At 37.7% G+C, this 16,631-nt stretch overlaps 1 protein-coding gene across 1 annotated transcript in view; it reads left to right on the top strand.

Annotated features, from left to right (window-relative positions):
* Positions 1-12,565, top strand: part of CDC42SE2 (CDC42 small effector 2) — a 34,721-nt gene extending 22,156 nt beyond the window's left edge. Inside the window, exons 2-4 of the mRNA XM_010169834.2 lie at positions 6,486-6,587; positions 11,142-11,259; positions 11,702-12,565. Of these exons, the coding sequence (XP_010168136.1) occupies positions 6,486-6,587; positions 11,142-11,240 (201 nt within the window). The 3' untranslated portion in view covers positions 11,241-11,259; positions 11,702-12,565. The remainder of the gene's footprint in view (positions 1-6,485; positions 6,588-11,141; positions 11,260-11,701) is intronic.
* Positions 12,566-16,631: the final 4,066 nt, after the last annotated feature.

The following is a 16,631-nucleotide window of genomic DNA, read 5'->3' as shown; positions in this document are numbered from 1 at the left end:
GGCAGTGGGTGTTCTGTTGCTTGGTTTCTTACAGTTTACTTGACAGAGATCCCAACATACAAAAAGCCAGGAAAACTTACAGATAGGTAAAGAGCATCGCAGTGTGGGGAAAAGAGCGGGCAGTTTTTCTTGTGTGTAAAGTGGAGATTAAATGGCAGGTGGTGGGAGAAAAGTGCCACATGCAAGTATTTGAATAAAGAAGCATTGTTTTCAGGACCTCTGAACGTTCACAATATGGTAACTACTTATCAGCCCCTCTGAATTTCTTCAATTCCCACCATGTATCGCTTTATGCTTAGAAAGCACGTTCCTCATCTACACTCGCAATACCACATTCATTTGAGGGCTGAACATGGCTGAGATGGAGTCTTCTGCAGGTCAAATCCATGCAGGCAAAGTGCTGTGTGTCACTTATATTTCACTCAGGCTTGGGATTTGGGATATGTATCTAGCAGCTGTCTCAAAAAATCTGGTGTAGATTTAGCAGAACATGCTTTTCTGCTAGCTAAACAGGAGAGATTTCTTTACTTTTGATCTCCAGCTTATGTAGGTTGGTACTTGACTTTGAGATACCTTTGTGTGATATTCTGTTTGACTTCACTTCGACTTCTATTTTTAGCAGCTTCCTCAAAAATAATTATTAGCCTGCTAGGATCTAAGTGACATCACTCAAATATTTTCTGATATATTTGAGACCTCGATCTTACTCTGCATGTCTTTTCTTTCCTTTTTTTGTGAGAGCCTGTGAGAGGGATGCATAACCATGCAATGGAGAAAAATTTCCAAAACACTTATTTTCTGTGTGTATATATACAGGCAGAGAACTTGTCTAATTCAGAGCTGTTGCCATCACTATGAAGTTGTTTGTGCTGGAGAAGTGCAGCCCAGCCTTTGGAGAAATTTTTGAGATAGTCAAAAAAGATCACTTCTTCCCTGCAAGTCAAAAATAGAGGGGAATAAAAAGGAAATTTTACAAGCCTCAGGACCCATCAGTGGCAACTATTTGTTTGAAGAAACAAGTTACAGTTTTGAATTTCTTGCAGTAAGTAGTTTTTTGGATTATGAAAATGGTATTTCATTAAAATGCTTGTGGCTTTGCTGAAGGCCAGATTGAATACATAGTATAATTAGTTTAACTTTTTTAAACAGAAGTTTAAAACTGTTTATCAAAAGTTTCAAGAAACTTGCAGGGTTAAAATCATTTCTGTGCAATGCAGTTGTTGGTGCCTTTCTGAATTCTGATCTTGTACATCAAAAGAAGTGCTATACCCTGTGTGGGTGCAACTCATCACTTACAGATTACAAACAGAAAAGACATCAATTCTTTACTTCATTACTATGGTAACTGAAATCTGATCCAGTTTCATTGCATCTAGTGTATGTTCAAAACAAAGCTTCTGAGACGGGTCTTCAGATTGCTTCCATTCCTTTCAAACATTTAACACACAAACCTGCATCTCCTCTACTTCTGTTTGAAGATTATTTATTCTTTTTGTGGCGTAAAGATTACCTGGTGTGTACTTTGCAATCCAAATTCTGCAGATTTTTCTCAAGGGAACAAACTGATTAAAGCCATTAAATTATGACATTTAATATTTCACTTCCACGATCCCTTTACCGGTCTTCTCCTCTCACCTCTTTCACACTCTTTTCCACTCCTTCCCCATTTAGTAAAAGGGGAAGTGCCTTGGGACAAGGCAAGGGGGGAAAAAAAATCAAATACTATAATTCAGATTTTAAACCTTTTTTTGCCCATTGATACCAAATTTTTCAGTAACTTGACCCAAACAAGAAAGATAACAGACAAGTTAGCTAATCATAACGTGAGCTTTCTTCTACTTCCCTCCTACTAAAAAAAGTCCACAAGGAACACAGATAACAGGACATAAGGTCTCATTGCAGTTAGGCTGCTAGAGTTGGGACGTGTATGTGTTCCATCAGAAACATCTTCAAAACAAACCTTCACATGATACAAATATTCAGGTGCATGTATGTTGAAGTCCTTTGCCCTAGCATCATAAACAGCTGTTTTAATGATCACCTTTATAGTCCCATCTCATTACTACAATGATTAGTGGTATATATATACTCTAAGGCTAATTATTTATGGTACGTTATCAAGTGGAGTTTGGGGCATGGGTGAAGGCTAGCAGGAATTCATTTTCACTGGGCTCTTTCAGCTCAGGCACGACTTGCCTAGAAACAAGCATGAGAAGGCACAAGTGATACATGGAGGGAAGGAGATGAGAGAGACTTAAGAGATTAATGTGCTCCTTCTTGTCTTTTTTTCAAATTAAATATACTAAATTTACTGAAGAATCAATCTGTGTGTTCTTATTGTTTATAGAGCAAAGGTATTACAGGGACAGGGCCTCAGAAAATACAACTTCAGAATAAAATCCTGGCAAAGCTAATGTTTACGGTGTTCTCTGTAAAAGCTTTGTAACCTTTCCACGTGTGCTCCCCTACTCCTGCCTGCTGTGTTACATGCCTTGAAGAAGTGACTTTTTACAGCACTCCCCACATCCCTTCACCCGTGCTAACTGGTCATTTTGGTTCTGGCTGAGGCTGTGTCTACAGAAATGGCACATCCTATTAGAAGCAGCTATGCAGTAGAGCAGAATAGTTGGTATTGGGGAACCATGATGTGCATTAGATGTCTTTTGTGGTCTCCTTCAGACTGGCTCACCTGGTCCATTGGCCTCAATGTCCGTTGGCAATGGGAGTGCATCAACTGGTCTTCCAGTTCAGCTTCATCCAAAAGAAGTCCAATTTGTACATTCCAGGATTACTCTGAAATTAAAACTGAAGCATGGTAAATGGGGACTGGCAATGTTGCTTCAAAAGCATGCTTGTGATTCAAGCTAAAACACTAACATTAATGAGTGCTCCAGCAGCAAAACCTCAATGTTTTATTTGCTTTCAGAGTGAACTACTTTGTAGTCTTAATACAGCAGAACATCTAAATACTGTTCCAGTGCTTCAAGAGATCACATCCGTAGGCACATGCCCAGGTATAACTGGCTGATGGCCTCTGATAAGAAACTCACTTAAGATAAGAAATAGGGTTTGGTGGCAATTCACTTTTTAACTAGTGGTTACTAATGACTAGCTGATGATTAGTGGAGTATCATTTATACTCATTCACAAGATCCAGCACTCTAATTCTGTTACAGGCATGCCAGTGATCTTAGCAAGAAGAAAAGGAGAATAAGTTCAGTTGCCCAAAGAGTGAAATGTTTGAAAAACAAATAAACAAAAAAAAAAAAATCCAAAAGTTTTGAGATTCTCTAAATTTTCTCTGCATCAACCCCCTGCATTTCAAAACTCTACTAAAACCAAAAAATCATGGATGTACTGTTTAGACATAAAAATGAATCTGACTCTGGCTGTTATTTTTTTAAAAGGGGGAGAGGGGCAACTACTGCAGACCTGAAACTATTTTAAGTGTTTTAATTGGAGTGGTGTGTTTCATACAGCTCTCTGGAGCTTCTTTCTGTGTCAGAGTGACAGTGTGTTACAATGTTGTGTAAATACAGCAACATGCATTTAAAACAATCATGATGCATGATAGAGATGCTTCTCAGCCTGATCATATCAGATGAGCAGTTCTCATCCAGCGGAAGCCTAAACCTGGGGTGGGGTCTCTCCCACCAAGTTAGTCATGTGTGCTGTGCGTATCCTGATGTTATGCATAACTTAAGAAATAGTTTGCTGTATGTTTAAGTGAGTTTGACTTCCAGATTGAAATGTTAATGCACTGGTGGGACATGATAATTGATTCTGTTGTGGCTGCTTTTTAGCTTTAGGAACTCTACTGATTTTTTCTTTAATTGAGACATCTCACTTGACAAGGTGACCTGCTTAGACCTGTTTACCCGAACTTTACTAAAGCCTTTGACACTGTTTCGCACAGCATTCTCCTAGAGAAACTGGCTGCTCATGGCTTGAATGGGTGTCCTCTTTGCTGGGTGAAAAACTGGCTGGATGGCCAGACCGAAAGAGTTGTGGTGAAGTTAAACCCAATTGGCAGCCAGTCACAAGTGGTGTTCCCCAGGGCTCAGTGTTGGGGCCAGTCCTGTTTAACATCTTTATCAATGATCTGGACAAGGGGATTGAGCACACCCTCAGTAAGTTTGCAGATGACATCAAGCCGGCTGGAAGTGTTGATCTGCTTGAGGGTAGGAAGGCTCTGCAGAGGCATCTGTACAGGCTGGATCGATGGGCTGAGGCCAATTGTATGAGGTTCAACAAGGCCAAGTGCCAGGTCCTGCACTTGGGTCACAACAACCCCATGCGATGCTACAGGCTTGGGGAGGAGTGGCTGGAGAGCTGCCTGGCGGAAAAGAACTGGGGGCGATGGGGGAGATTGTTGGTTGACAGTCATCTGAACATGAGCCAGCAGTGGTGGCCAAGAAGTGATTGTCCCCCTCTACTTGGCACTGATGAGGCTGCACCTTGAATAGTGTGTTCAGCTTTGGGCCCCTCACCTCACAGAGTTGCTGGAGCATGTCCAGAGAAGGGCACCCTGGTGAAGGGTTTAAAGCACAAATTTTATTAAAAGCAGCTGAGGGAACTGGGGTTGTTTAGCCTGGAGAAAAGGAGGCTCAGGGGAGACCTTATCACCCTCTACAACTGCCTGAAATGAGGGTGTAGAGAGATGGGGATCAGTCTCTTCTCTCAGGTAACAAGTGGCAGGACAAGAGGAAATGGCCCTTAAGTTGCACCAGGGAGGTTTAGATTGGGCATTAGGAAAAAGTTCTTCACTGAAAGAGTAGTCAAGTGTCGGAACAGGCTGCCCAGGGAGGTGGTGGAGTCACCATCCCCGAGGTATTTAAAAGACAAGTAGATGTGGTGCTTAGGGACATGTTTTAGTGGTGGACTTGTCAGTGTTAGGTTAACAGTTGGACTCAATGATCTTAAAGGTCTTTTCCTTTAACCAAACCAAAATAACTTTTATGAGTCAGTTAACTTCCTTAAACGTTTTCTCTGTGAAAGCCCTCAAACTAAATGAAGATGTTTTTATAGCTATGATTATTTTATTTGGTTGATCTTGTCAAATTTGTTGTGAGTAGAGCATTAACTGATAGTTCTGGCATACATCAGGTCATTTTGTTTGCTGTTTCTGTGGGAGTGCTTTAGGTGTTTCTCCTCGCTCCAGCTATTAATACAATGCAGTAAGGTACTGAAACCTGGTTTTAGTAATAGGGAAAAAGGACAGGAAAGGATTAAATGTGTTTTGTATGTATTCTCATAGGTGTGGGCTCTGGCTCATGAAGATTTAATCTGTAGCTGTGTTTCAGCAGCAGCTAGTCCACTCATGAGGCAGGTACCTTTGTGTCTCGAGTCTGGGTGGTCTTACGATCTCATTGCAGATTAGAAACAGATCCCTTTAAAAATGAGACTGAGTGGACTTTAAGATGATGGGAAGCTTCTTAATTGAGCTAAAGTAGTTTCTTAGTATTACACTGTATTTTTATGACACATTAAATTGAGGTATTCATACTGTGCCTCATGGCTATTGGGTTTTTTTTCAAATACAGGGTACAAACATACATTGACTGCACAGTGCGTGGTTTCCTCTGTGTAAGCTCCCTGGCTCTTGCCTAAGAAACGAGGATAGGGTTTTTTTCCTTTATTCCTTTAGATGCAGTGCTTAGCTGGAGGCAGACAATCAAAGCAACTTTGATTAGAGGAAGTCCTTACTGTATCCCATTTTTAATTTGCGTGTTTTTACATCCATAAAAATTGAAGCTGTAACTCTGAGAATGGGGAGGCAGAGGTTAAGCAATTCTTGCCTTCTGTCTCACGGCATAGGAACTGGAATGCCTAATCTGTCATCCTGCCTTACTTATCACACTGCAGCCCTTCAGTTCACTCTATACAACCACACAGACTGGAAGTTATCTGGGTATAGAGGGTTCAGTGAAGATATGTCTGTGACTAACGCTGATCAAACTCAAGGCATTGTTCTGAACATCACCATGAAGTATATTACAAATATATATATATATATATAAGTTACCAAATCATGCAAATCAGAAATTCTGTAAGTTAGCGGTTTCATAGACTATATGAGTGCTCCTTAATTCTTGTTTTGAATTACTAAATTATTACAAACCTTGGTTTGTCACTTCATTATTTAAATACAAATATAGGCAGAAGGTACTGTATGAAACGTTGCAAATATTGCTTAATAAACTGAGGAGTGTACTCAGGTTATCTACAAATGTTTTGTTGGCCTAAATGTTAGAAGTGGTATTAGTGCTGGCCTAATGATCTGCTACAGATCCTCCAAATAAAAGCAAAGGACAGTATTAAGGTTTTGGTTAGCCAGGGAATTTGGACTCTGTTTTTTGTCTCTATGAAATTATCTTACAGTGTATAAAATATCCTATGGACAGTTAGCTTTTACATTTATGACACACATTGGTTTTGCTTCTTCAGTGACTCTCAGTGAGAGGGTTTCTTTACCTTCCTTTCAGAAAAGACGACGGCGGATTGACCGAAGCATGATTGGGGAGCCGACAAACTTTGTTCACACAGCTCATGTAGGATCAGGAGACCTATTCAGTGGAATGAATTCGGTAAGCATGAATGGATGAAGAGTATTTCCTGTTAGACAGAATACAGGAACACTATATATGTATATTGTGGCTCAAACAATGAGTCTTTCAGCTATAGGAAAGAATGTCAATAAAACTGAAGAACAACTTGCCTAGTGTCTTAATTCCAAGTCCTAAAAACTTGCATTCAAGATTATGGAATGTATTTTTTAAAATTCCTAAATTTATTGACAATATATAGTAGATGCTGTATAATTTGCACAGGCAATTACAATTTTGTACTTTTTCAATTACTTTTGTACAAATACAGAAGTATTCTGTAGAATACTTTTTAAAAATTCATTCTGAAGACAAGTATGAACTAAAATAGAGGTATATTTGAAAATATACTTTAGTATTTTAGAGAAAACTTTTTAAAGTGTCTTATAATTGACTAGATTTCTTACCTTAAGTGCTTTAAGCTATTTTAAATATAGTTCATGTGAAACTAACTTATCTTGGTTTATGGTACACACAAATATTTTAGGTGTCCTTGTTGAGGTTTTTCTATACTCTTTAGCCCAGTTTGCAGTGTGAATTATTTCTAGAGCAAGCAACGATATCACAGTCAAGGTTTTGTGGCTTCCTGTAGACAATAGAAGCAATAAATATTTTTATGTCTCTGAAGGTGAAAAACAGAGGCTAAGACAGATACTGAAAATCAGCTTATGGTGATAGATTTCTTTTGTACAGCTTCATACTTAAGTGAAATGTCAATAATACACAATCTAGAAAAGGGCTAGATTATTATTATTATGTAGATAATGATAAAGAATACTTCTTGACCTTAATTATCATCTTTAAAGGAAAGAAAAAGTTTTGAGATTAAAATGATGAAAAATACATCCTGAGAAGAAAAGCACTCTGTCAGAGGTTTCGGAATAGAGAGCAGAGCTGTGAAGGAAAGAGATAAGTTTTAATGTGGACAAGTGAGGTCATTTGTAGTTTCAACTAGTTTACAGCTTACTGAGATCCAACAAAAACTTTTGTAACTCAGTATGTATTAGAGAATGGCAAAGCTAGAAAATCTGTCATGTCAAACAATATACTACATTTTTCCAGAAATAACATAACAGATTGGAAGTGATTTTTACTAAAACATCTTTAAGCAAGTTAAATGGACAAACATATCTTCGACTTGATAAAATTCAGTTAAAGCTAATTACCTGTTTAATGCAGTATATTACATTAATATTTAAAGCCATTATAAATTGTCGTGATAAAGTAAGCAGTTTATTTTTTTTAAAGCATGGCTTTTTGCTTTTAAATTTTGTCCCTCCTGTAAGAACCTTAATCATTCTCACAGCTGAGCTGTCTCATATGGGGTTTATGGTGATTGCCCAAAGCTTTGCTTTTTCACCTCAGACTTTTGCCCTGCTTGCCCTCACCTTTGCCTTGTATAATATCCAGTTAATCTCCAGGTAGTAAGTAATCCTTATTGTTTCTCTACATAAGCTTTTGCATTTTGAATGCTCATAACTGGCTATCTCTTTCTCTCACTTTTTTTCCTTTTGGATAATATGCTTTGTCAGTGGCCAGAGAGATTTTTCTGATCCCAGATAGAAATGATGTGTATGCAAGAAATAATCCTTTTTTTTCCCCTCTCTCTGCCAAAGCACAAATCTCTACTTCTTCGCACTGCTTATTTTCCTGCCTGTTCTGTGGTGACTTACTGTGGTAATATTGCAATCTCCTTGTTCATTCTTTGCAGTGTGAATTCCAAGATTATGGTGTTGACCTCCACATGTTTTTCTGCTGCTTAATTTCCTTTATAGTATGGACATTATACTCCTTTATGAACCTTCTTGTGCCTTCACTCTTCTGAGCACCTTAGGAGGACATCCTGCAATTTCATTAGCTTTTCCCTTGCAAACTTGATTATTCATCCACTATGTGCTCTGTGCCTTTTTTACATCAGCATTGTTTTCATTGCACATCCTTATGATTCTGAGTACAGTAGTTTTCTGACTACTGAAATATTTCACCTGTCATTTGTCTTCTCCCTGGAGTGCCTTGCTCCTTTGTCAAAGGTACCCTTAAACAGTAGGAGCCCTTTGTGCGCTGTTTCTTTCTCATTCCCATCAATTTCTTCCTTATTTTACCCTCATATTCCATGGTGAAATCTCTCACTTTCTTCTTCTGCTTAATATGCCTCAGTTTAGTCTTTGATTTCATGTATTCCATCCTTTTCTTAGTTTTCCTTTGTTTTCTTTCTCAAGGACCATCTGTGTTATTTCCTTATTCTAAAAGAGAAGGAAAGAAAAGGGAAGAAGGAAATTAATGAGATAGATAAGCAGCATGACAGATTGTATGATCTTTAATTGGTGCAATCCTCTTCCTGTTCCAAGACCTTTAAATCCGTATACTATCTAAACTAGATATAAGAGAGAAGAACCTTGCTGTTATATGTCATCAAAGGAAGGCAAAGGCATCTTTCGGAAAGAAAAAAAATTGCATTTCATGGTGCTCCTTCTTGTAGCTCAGCCTGCCTTAAAAGCAGGATGTTTCAGAAAGTGAACCACCTTATAAGCCTACAGTTGTTAGACCTGCTTTTTGCTCTGTGCTTTTAACATTGTATGTTTTCTGTTTACGTTTTCATAGACTAGATAGCCCCTGAACTGTTAATGCAGTCAAGTTTAATTTGCTGGATTCTATCTCTTTTAGGTGTAACGGCCTCTGCATTTTAGACTGATACTTCCTTACCCACTAACACTAACATCTCTATGTGTGTCTCAAGTACCAGAGAAATTATTCTAACCTTTAGAAGAAGTACTCATAAAAATTTACTTTTACACACTTTAGCCTTGCAGTTTGTGTTGTCAGGCTGGAAGGTGACACGGCCTGGAGTTGTTTTTCTAGCTCTTTTTCACTAGAGGCAGGGTTCATTCATGTGAAATTTAATGGCCATCCTCAAGTCATTCTTGTGACTATGTTTACATATAGATTAATTATTTTCTGAGGGGGAAAAAAAAAATTCAAACTTCTTTTGTTCCAATGAGCAACAGAAGATGCTTGGTGAAGAAGATGACCAGCTTGGTGAGATGTGAAAGTTCTTAAGCACTGCCCCATGAATGTGGTTGCACTTCTCCACATTTCCTTACTGAGTCTGTAATCTCTGATGTCAGACCCACTAGAGTATTGGCTCTGAACACTTTTCCCTGAAGAAAAATCTGAATATAACACTGTTTTACTGCAGATGTCTCACTTATTTGAGCAAAGCAGCAAGGTAGATAATGGTTTTACATTGGGCTGCTTAAATAAATAAAAATCAGATCTTTCACACAGTACTGCAATGTGCTATACTGTTAAAGACAAAGAACCTAAAACAGGCTCTTTTTGCACATTTGTTTGAGGAACAGTGTGTAAGAAAGAGTTGTGCTGATTAATTTTGTGTGTGTGCATGTGTTTTGCTTTGCTGTGAAAAAGAATAGTTTTGTCTCTGTAGACAGGTAAAATGTCTTGCAAGCTACTTGGAAATATTCTCCCATGCTGTTTTAATATGCCTTTCCTGTGATGTTTTGAGGCCTCTATGAAGGAACTTACATGTAATAATTGCAAGTGTTGCCCTGAAGGCATAGGCTTTGCTGCAAGTTCAATTTCAGAAGCTGTAGCCTTGAATGAATATGTTATTTTGTGCTCATTGTGTACTTGTTTTGTATGCTCTGGGGGGCAAAGAGAAAAAGGCCAAACCTCTAAGGTTGGAGTTGTCTTCCTACAGGCACTTGGAGATGATTATTTTTACTCATGCAGCACAAGTGGGAAAGAACTATGGTTCCTTTCCATTTTGTTGATAAAGCCAATGAAAGACATAGAGGGATGTTCATATCTTTGTGTGTGTGTGGAGGGGTTTATTATGTATTTGTTTGCATCAGGCTAAAAATACTTTAAAATACTTTAAAAGCTATTTCCATGGAACTTGGTAGATTGAGTATGATTTAAACAATAAATGCCCTGCCATTCCAAGGAATAGTAGTGATTGAGGAAAGCAGTGTGTGCTATTACATAAACAGATAAATAAAAAACATTCCACAAACCAAAGGCTCCTTTTTGGTTTGAAAGTCCTTTTTTAATTATCTGAACTTCACCATACAGTGCAGATACTGTCAGATATTTTGTAAGTTGTCTGTTATTTTAAATATAATGTTGTCTGCTGTTCTGGTTTATCATACTTGGCAAAAAACTTTTTCCATATAACAAGATAAATTATAGCTTGTCATACGGAGTGGCGTTGGTTACCAGTAAGAGATTTGATTAATTTTTTTTTGAGTAATCAGGCGGTGAGTTTTCTCTAGGAGAGGGGAAAAACTTCTGCCTCAGCACCAGTTCTTCCATCTCTCCTGCTGAGCTGCCTGCTGAAGTGAAAATACCATCAAGCCTACGCTGCACATGTCCTCATGCAAAAGTAATGCAGCTTTAATGGTAAAGGAGCGCTTGAAAACCAAACCTAAACAAGAAATAAAACTGGAAGCAAGAAGATGACATAGCTTATAACTGCCTTTCTTGTTTTCTCTGCCCTCCTTTCCCTTCTTTCTCCAGGTCAGCTCAATTCAGAACCAAATGCAGTCCAAGGGAGGCTATGGAGGGGGCATGTCTGCAAATGTTCAGATGCAGCTTGTAGATACAAAGGCAGGATAACCTTGGGGAAACCTTTCCAGTAAGTATTGCACTCTGCTTTTTAGGCACTGTTAAGAGTAGTAGGAAGAACGATCATACCACTTCATAATTAGCTCCCTATAAATAGCTGTGTCTCTATGATGCCTAATTTTAAAATGCATTTCTGAGTAAAAAATTCATATCATGTAAGCATGTTAAGTTTTTACACGATGCACAAGAGATTGTCCTGACTGTATCAGTCTGTCTGTAAGCCTGCTTTATACCTAAGATGATATTTTAGGCAAATCTTTGCAAATGAAGTTAGTTATATAACAAATTTCAGAAGAATTTTGTTATATGATTAGGGTACCATTTTTGCAATAGTACCATCCATTTAAGCATAATATATATGGTGTTGAATCAATGAATAGCAACATTACAGTAGGAAAATGGTCACTCAGAATATTCAAAACGCAGTTTAACGTGTGTTTTCTGTCTTCCAGGCTTATGCAAGTTCCTGTATCTCTTTTCCCATGTCCCCCCTTTTGCCTTTGTGACTGCTTTCTGTGCTCATGACAAGAGAAGTGATGGATCGTTGTTCACCCTTTGTGATTACTCCAGTGAAAAGTTGCTGTTCTGCTCTGATGATGCCATTTATCAGATTGGTCTGACCGTGCCTTTCAGTGGCATGCACATATTGACCTCTACCAGTATCATGGACATAGAGCTGTTTAGGATTGTTTTTAGCTTTTTGTTTCTTTTCAGGCAAATTAAAGCACCAACCTTAGTTTCCCTCATCCCTCACAAATACTAATGTGCAACATACTGTTGCTTTTTAGTCTTTACATTTTTTCTTCACTCAAGTAATTTAGAAATGAGTCAGTTTCCATTAATATCTTCAGTCATCTGGTGTTCATACCCATTTTTGAAAGGTCTGGGACCTGCAAGCACAAATGATTATTTCATATGAAAATCAGCAGAGTAGATGACCGCATGTTTTGTGAGGTTGCTTTGTATGGTGGTCTGCTTGGTGCTAGAGGAAAAAAAACAAAATTGCTTACTGCAGACTGGTGACAAATTTTGCTGTTGCACCAAGTTATGCCTGTTTCTGAAAAAGGACTTGTAACTTAGCTGCTTCAGAGTTATGTCTTTATTTTAGTTTTTATCCGACTGGTCTTGAAATAAAGAAAGAGCTTGCATTCATGAGGCATTTGTTGTAAATGTTCAGTATATTTATTTTGAAAGAGCTGACTTTGAGACTGTAAACCAGTGTAGTACTGTATCTAGGTGTTGTGGAAGCGCTTTAGTCTATTTAAAGAAGAAAAGCATCATGTTTGGCTGCTTCTTTTTCATTCTACAGTTTTTCTTAATTTTAGGGTGTATGGTCATTTCCAGTAGCAGCATGAAAGACTGCCTGCAATATTAGCTGAAAAGTTTAGTAGACCTCTCTAAGTAGTTGGCAGTTTCTGTGTACTAAATATTTAGGGGCCATGGAAATTGCTAAGAGCAACATACTAATCTGGCAGAACAGATGCCAATGAAAACAACATACAGGGTGACTTTATACTAAGTCAGTAAAACGCCTTTTGCTCAGGTTCCAAAGTATGTTTCTTTCACACGTTGTGAAATTGTATTTTAATATCGCACTGTTTTCAGATTATCTCTGTAAATGGTCCCTTTTTTTCCTCCTTATTGGTGGTTTGAGAGAAATCATTTATTTGAGTCTTGATTGAGTTAAATTTTTATGTGAAAGAAACCCATCCTAACAAATAAGGCATAACTGAGCCTAGTCAGATCCATTTTTATATGTAAACACACATGTGTTCATAAATATAGATTGCTGTCATAAATGATTCTTTATTCTCTTTACATCCTTTCCTTGATTTCACACTGCAACAGCTGCCATGTTGATTTAAACACATATGAACCTACCTACTCTTCTTTCTCAATACACAAACAACACACAAAATACAGAGCCATGGAGGTAGTTTGCCTTCCCTAAGTTGTATTCTAGTGGTAGGTATTAGTTACTGGTTTAATAGTTCCAGTTAGGCTGGATAGTCTCCACTGATAAAGGTACTGATTCATGATGACAGAAGATCAAGATGTTCGGTCGTCTATGTGCTTAAACACATGGCAGTGTGGGGATACTTTTTTCTTTTTTAGGGGTCAGCATTTCCAATGCCACTTTATCAATGAGTCTTAAATATACTATGATTACAAAATTATTTGAACTTTGTCACTGGTAATAGCAGCTTAAATTTGCTTGCCAAACCTATCTTGCACTTGTCAAAATGTTTTCAGCTTAATAGCCAGGAAAAAAAAAATTGACATATTTTTATAACAGACATACTTTTTTTTGTACATTGTGTTCATTCTTGAATAAAGAGACAGTTCAGTGTTGGCTTGTAGATATTAAAAGGAGAGTATTGACTTTAATTCAATAAATGTTTTCTTTCAGTTGGTGGCCTACCCTTTTTTTTTTCATGTTACATTTGTGTTAGAAAAACACTTGCAGCCTACAGACAAATGTGTGGTGAAAATTCTCTGAAGAGTAACCTATTGGTGTCAATGAGTAATTTGCAGGCTTGAGTATTTTTCATGCCACTTGGCCCTTTTGTTGTCAAGTGGATTAAACAGTAATTTTATTGTCAGTTTTATTGCATTGATTTCGTGTGTATACAAGGGGCTTCTGCAAGAATCTTCAAGGGAAGGTTTCTTAAAACAATTCATTGGAAACCTTCATATACAGGATTTCTTTCCTTTTGACGGCACCTGGTATGTGTGTTACTTTCTTGATTGTGATGCAGATTGCTGTGCTGATCAGTAGAATACTTAGTTGTACAACTAATCACAATATACACACCTGCATTAAATATACCTGCAAGGCACAATGTTGTCTACTCTGTATTTGGCTCAATTAATTTTTCTATTTGACACTCTCAAAATTATTTCCTTAAGCACTAATTTACTACTTTTAACTTCATGCTAAATTGTTGTAAAGACTAATAATGAATTCTTTAGCTCATAGCAAGTTCTTGAAGTTGCCAGTTGATAAAAAAGATTGTTCTAAAGGGAAAGAAAGATCAAGGTAAAGCCTTGAGAGATCTATCAACAAGAGAGTTTTTTTCTTTAATTGTCAAGGTTATAGAAGCTTAATACTGTCTACAAAGGTGTGTCTTGAAGAGCAGATGTTTTAATATAGCCATCTATCAAAATAAGGGGGTTTGACCTCTTAAAGAAGGAGCCAGCCTGTTTAGACTTAGTCTTTAGTCTGTTTAGCTGCCTAAAGGAGTTGTGTGAGTCAATTAATCCCTTTTGTGCCTTTTTTAATTTTGAAAAGAGAAGGTGCTGCTTTAGCAATCACGTCTCTGAACATAGTCTTGGTCCCAAGTAGTACTGTACTCTGGCATGATTTGACATACCAAAAAAGCCCCACCCTTCAGATCCAGAAAATTAATTCGTTAGTAAATCTTGCCTTGTACACATAATGACACGTTCTTACCATGTTTTAAAGCTATGCCTATTTTGTATGTATGCATGTGAATAGGTCCCCTTTCTGGAGAATGGAAAGTGATTTTTGAGCCTCATAAGGATTCTATAGATCTTCAACACTTTATTGTATTTCCTGATGTCCATCGTCTATGAAGATCTCTATGCATGCCACTCAAAATATTTCATTAATTGACTATACTTTCTCTCTTTGTATGCTTTAAAAATAAAAAAGTACTATGTCCCCTTCTGAAACTAGTAGGAAGCAGTATGGGGTTTACCTGAGAAAGTTTATTAAGTTTTGTATTTGTGAAAACAGTTGAATGGAAGAGGCTTGGGTAGTACACATTCCCACAAGATCAAAAGCTTTTGGTGAGGCTTTTCAGAGTGATTGTGATCCTGGATTTTGCAGTTTGTGAATATTGCATTTATTTGAATTTCAACAGTAAAATTCCCATTCCTTATTCTGTATCTTTTTTTCTATGATCACAGCTAATCACAGAAGATTATGCACTATTATTATTATTATATGCACTATTTAATGTTTACATTTTCTTATTCTTTAAAAACAGTTGTTAGGATGATGGAGTGATGAAATCTGGACTAAATTGCAGATTTAGTGGTACAGTGCAATTCCACGAGCACAAACAGTTACATCAGAACACAAAACACTTTAAAAGTAAAAGATGTTATAGGCTCAGTATTTGAGATGAGAGTTTGAGGCCTGTTTTGTATGAAGTCTATAAAAACACGTCTAGTTTCCCTATAAAACTATTCTACTAACAGTAAGAAGATGTAAAAATCATAATTGGCACAGCAGTACCTTATTTCTGAAGAAGTTCACCGGCCCGAGGCTTCTGGCATACACAACACGTGCCAGTGGGAAGCTAAGAGATACTGAGTGAGGGAATTGCCAAGCAGTGAGCAAGATTCCCCAGAATGAGATGTAATGAAAATCTAACCATTTCCTGCTGGAAAAGATCTGTGCATCAAAGTAGCGGTAGGTAAATTTTAGATGGTTCTTTCAGTGTTTGCTGTTAGGTGAGCAGGGACGATCTCTGTGCATAGACGCAATAAGCCAACACAAAGTTATCGTGAACTTGAGCAGATTACAATCTTCAGGTGTAAGCTATATTTCTTGAATCATCACTGTGAATCTATAGCTCTGGCTAGATTCCTTGAAAATCAACAAAACACAGTAAAACATCCTTCTCACTCTTGATGATTGTCCTACCTTATGCAATATTGGAAGATATAGAAACAGTATTTTCATTAGCATATTTTAAAAGTTTTTGTAATGGAGAAGAATTGCATGTACTCTTCAGTATTTCAGAAGAAGAAAACCTATTTACTTTCACTGTATTCATGGTGTGATAGTTTCACTGGGCTGGCCCTTGGCTAGCAGCCAACACAGCTGTTCACCCACTTCTCCCCCACTCCCAGGGGATAGGGGAGAGGACTGGGGGGCCAAGGATAAGGAGGCTTGTAGGGTGAGATAAGAACAGTTTAATAATAGAGAGAAAACTTAAAATAATACTAATATTAAAATAGTAGAGATAATGATAACAGTAACAAAATATGCAAGTGAATGACACCCAATGTTATAGCTCACCCCCCTCCTGACTGAGCCCGGCCCATTCCCGGGTAACGACCCCGGAGGAGCGACAATCCCAAACCGAAACTGCAATCCTGGAAGAATGAGAGGCCAAGCGAAAGCCAGAGAGAGCTAAACAGAAAGAGAGCCTCACTAATATACTGGACATGACGTGATATGATATGGAATATCCCATTGGCATGTCTAACTGTCAATTAAGTTTATTAATTTAAATATTCTTCTCCCTCCTTAAATCTTGTGCTTGCGGACTAACAGAACACAAAGTCCTTCACTTCCAATGACAAAAATATAAACATTGGTACGTTATCAATCTCTCCCTCACAGCG

Source organism: Antrostomus carolinensis, unplaced genomic scaffold, assembly GCF_000700745.2.
Source record: "Antrostomus carolinensis isolate BGI_N321 unplaced genomic scaffold, ASM70074v2 scaffold10876, whole genome shotgun sequence".
NCBI lineage: Eukaryota > Metazoa > Chordata > Aves > Caprimulgiformes > Caprimulgidae > Antrostomus > Antrostomus carolinensis.
The sequence above is the reverse complement of the archived record's forward strand: the minus strand, read 5'-3'. Positions and strand labels throughout refer to the sequence as shown.